Below are 3,452 nucleotides of genomic sequence, written 5' to 3'. Positions count from 1 at the left end.
TTCAAAACCCTCACTCCGACCAAAAATCAGCATTTAGCTTGGATTTACTAGATTCCACTACCACTTTACTTCTCTTATTTCCTTATATAAACATTAGAAACCAATCCTTCCCACCCTCATCTCCACTCGATACGCAATCTGCTTCAAACAGAACACCAGCTTTCGCCATCTTCCCGTCCGACTTGCTAACTCATTGTAGAAAGATGATCCTGAGTTTCCCACTTCAATCAATAGATAGCTCTACGCAAATAACTTACGTTTAGTTTAACTCGGAAGTTCCGAGTTTCCAATAGTACGTGAACCCGCCCTCTAACAACATAAACCAATAACGGTAGAGTCCCAAGTCATTTCTCTTGAGTGTTTTTTCCTGTTTACGTTTTGCGCCGTGACAGCGCCAAAGCCCGCCTTTCCTATCCACTGATTGGTTTGACGGATGAGGCGTAATGGGCTGAAACGGGCTGCCATTGGCCATCATTTCTATAGTGGAGGTCTTTATCAAAGATCTTCTAATGGTGCAAAGATACACAACTGTCCCCTGTGACCCTGTCTTGTAGTGTACTATTTGATCATCCATTATTGAAACAGCTGGAAGAAGAAAAAACATTTGTTGTCGACAGATCTAATATATGTGAGTACTTTCTAAATAAATCGAAGGTTTATTTTCCAACTACGAAGCTTTATTAAAACCCCAGCGTGCTCGTTCCCTGCCATCCTCCTCGCCCCTCCCCATTGGTCCATCTACTTCGCCTTTGTCCGTGCGTGCGCGCCCCCGTGTGTCACCTTGCTCCATCGCTAGAGGTAAAGCACCGACCAGAGCTGCAGCTACGCGAGGCCAGAATCAGGGCCGTTACCGAGGGCCTGTCGTCCGGTTTGAAAAGAGCCAGAGAGAAAATGGCGGAAGCTTCTAAACCGAAGACCTCTCCCAAGGCCATTAAGTTCCTCTTCGGGGGACTGGCAGGGTAGGTACCCGGACTACAGGCCGCTCTCAGCGGTCACACTCACACAGCAGCTCCGCTGACAGCGGTGCTCGGTTACCGGCCAGGTGCACAGCATACTAAATTAGAATTAGAGAGGGAGCGATAAGAGGGAGTTAGAAACCGAGAGCAGCATGTGTGTTTAGTAATTAATTTATCACAAAGTGTGTGTTTACGGTACACATTGCCTGGTCGAAGTTAGCTTGCTCTATCTATCCCCCATAATGGCGTCAACCTTCTCACACACGCATTGACATTTGGTCTGTACACACGCACTGACCCACTCGCTCACTGACAGTTAACCAGGCCCAAAGCCCTGTGGTTCAATGGCTCTGATTAGGCCCAAGCGCTATGACCACTGACAGTTAACCAGGCCCAAAGCCCTGTGGTTCAATGGCTCTGATTAGGCTCAAGCGCTATGACCACTGACAGTTAACCAGGCCCAAAGCCCTGTGTTTCAATGGCTCTGATTAGGCCCAAGCGCTATGACCACTGACAGTTAACCAGGCCCAAAGCCCTGTGGTTCAATGGCTCTGATTAGGCTCAGGCGCTATGACCACCGACAGTTAACCAGGCCCAAAGCCCTGTGGTTCAATGGCTCTGATTAGGCTCAGGCGCTATGACCACCGACAGTTAACCAGGCCCAAAGCCCTGTGGTTCAATGGCTCTGATTAGGCTCAAGCGCTATGACCACTGACAGTTAACCAGGCCCAAAGCCCTGTGGTTCAATGGCTCTGATTAGGCTCAGGCGCTATGACCACTGACAGTTAACCAGGCCCAAAGCCCTGTGGTTCAATGGCTCTGATTAGGCTCAAGCGCTATGACCACTGACAGTTAACCAGGCCCAAAGCCCTGTGGTTCAATGGCTCTGATTAGGCCCAAGCGCTATGACCACTGACAGTTAACCAGGCCCAAAGCCCTGTGGTTCAATGGCTCTGATTAGGCTCAAGCGCTATGACCACTGACAGTTAACCAGGCCCAAAGCCCTGTGGTTCAATGGCTCTGATTAGGCCCAAGCGCTATGACCACCGACATAATCCCGAGCTGTGTATTGCCGCTTTCCATGTTGTCTGTAGCTTGTGAAGTGTGGAAACACTTAGTTTTTTTTATGTGTTTTGTTGCTTTTTGTGCTATTGCTGTCTGCGTGCTACGTGTTGCTTGTCCTATGTTTCTCTGTCTGCGTGCTACGTGTTGCTTGTCCTATGTTTCTCTGTCTGCATGCTACGTGTTGCTTGTCCTATGTTTGTCTGCGTGCTATGTGTTGCTTGTCGTATGTTTCTCTGTCTGCGTGCTACGTGTTGCTTGTCCTATGTTTCTCTGTCTGCGTGCTACGTGTTGCTTGTCCTATGTTTCTGTCTGTGTGCTACGTGTTGCTTGTCCTATGTTTCTCTGTCTGCATGCTACGTGTTGCTTGTCCTATGTTTGTCTGTGTGCTATGTGTTGCTTGTCGTATGTTTCTCTGTCTGCGTGTTACGTGTTGCTTGTCCTATGTTTCTCTGTCTGCGTGCTACGTGTTGCTTGTTCTATGTTTCTCTGTCTGCATGCTACGTGTTGCTTGTCCTATGTTTGTCTGTGTGCTATGTGTTGCTTGTCGTATGTTTCTCTGTCTGCGTGCTACGTGTTGCTTGTCCAATGTTTCTCTGTCTGCGTGCTACGTGTTGCGTGTCCTATGTTTATCTGTCTGCGTGCTACGTGTTGCTTGTCGTATGTTGATCTGTCAGCGTGCTACGTGTTGCTTGTCCTATGTTGATCTGTCAGCGTGCTACGTGTTGCGTGTCCTATGTTTCTCTGTCTGCGTGTTACGTGTTGCTTGTCCTATGCGTGCTATGTGTTGCTTGTCGTATGTTTCTCTGTCTGCGTGCTACGTGTTGCTTGTCCTATGTTTCTCTGTCTGTGTGCTACGTGTTGCTTGTCCTATGTTTCTCTGTCTGCGTGCTACGTGTTGTTTGTCCAATGATTCTCTGTCTGCGTGCTACGTGTTGATTGTCCTATGTTGATCTGTCTGCGTGCTACGTGTTGCTTGTCCTATGTTTCTCTGTCTGCATGCTACGTGTTGCTTGTCCTATGTTTGTCTGTGTGCTATGTGTTGCTTGTCCTATGTTTCTCTGTCTGCGTGCTACGTGTTGCTTGTCGTATGTTTCTCTGTCTGCGTGCTATGCGTTGCTTGTCCTATGTTGATCTGTCTGCGTGTTACGTGTTGCTTGTTCTATGTTTCTCTGTCTGCGTGCTACGTGTTGCTTGTTCTATGTTTCTCTGTCTGCGTGCTATGTGTTGCTTGTCCTATGTTTCTCTGTCTGCGTGCTACGTGTTGCTTGTCCTATGTTTCTCTGTCTGCGTGCTACGTGTTGCTTGTCCTATGTTTCTCTGTCTGCGTGTTACGTGTTGCTTGTCCTATGTTTCTCTGTCTGCGTGCTACGTGTTGCTTGTTCTATGTTTCTCTGTCTGCGTGCTACGTGTTGCTTGTCCTATGTTTCTCTG

The 3,452-nt window shown here is 48.2% G+C and overlaps 1 protein-coding gene across 1 annotated transcript in view; it reads left to right on the top strand.

Annotated features, from left to right (window-relative positions):
• Nucleotides 1-757: 757 nt before the first annotated feature.
• slc25a11 (solute carrier family 25 member 11) overlaps nt 758-3,452 on the top strand; it is an 18,151-nt gene continuing 15,456 nt past the window's right edge. The window contains exon 1 of the mRNA XM_045211898.1: nt 758-959. Within this exon, the coding sequence (XP_045067833.1) occupies nt 892-959 (68 nt within the window). The 5' untranslated portion in view covers nt 758-891. The remainder of the gene's footprint in view (nt 960-3,452) is intronic.

The sequence above is a fragment of the Coregonus clupeaformis genome, chromosome 39 (genome assembly GCF_020615455.1).
Source record: "Coregonus clupeaformis isolate EN_2021a chromosome 39, ASM2061545v1, whole genome shotgun sequence".
Lineage (NCBI taxonomy): Eukaryota > Metazoa > Chordata > Actinopteri > Salmoniformes > Salmonidae > Coregonus > Coregonus clupeaformis.
Note: the sequence above shows the minus strand (reverse complement) of the source record. Positions and strands in the feature narration are given on the sequence as shown.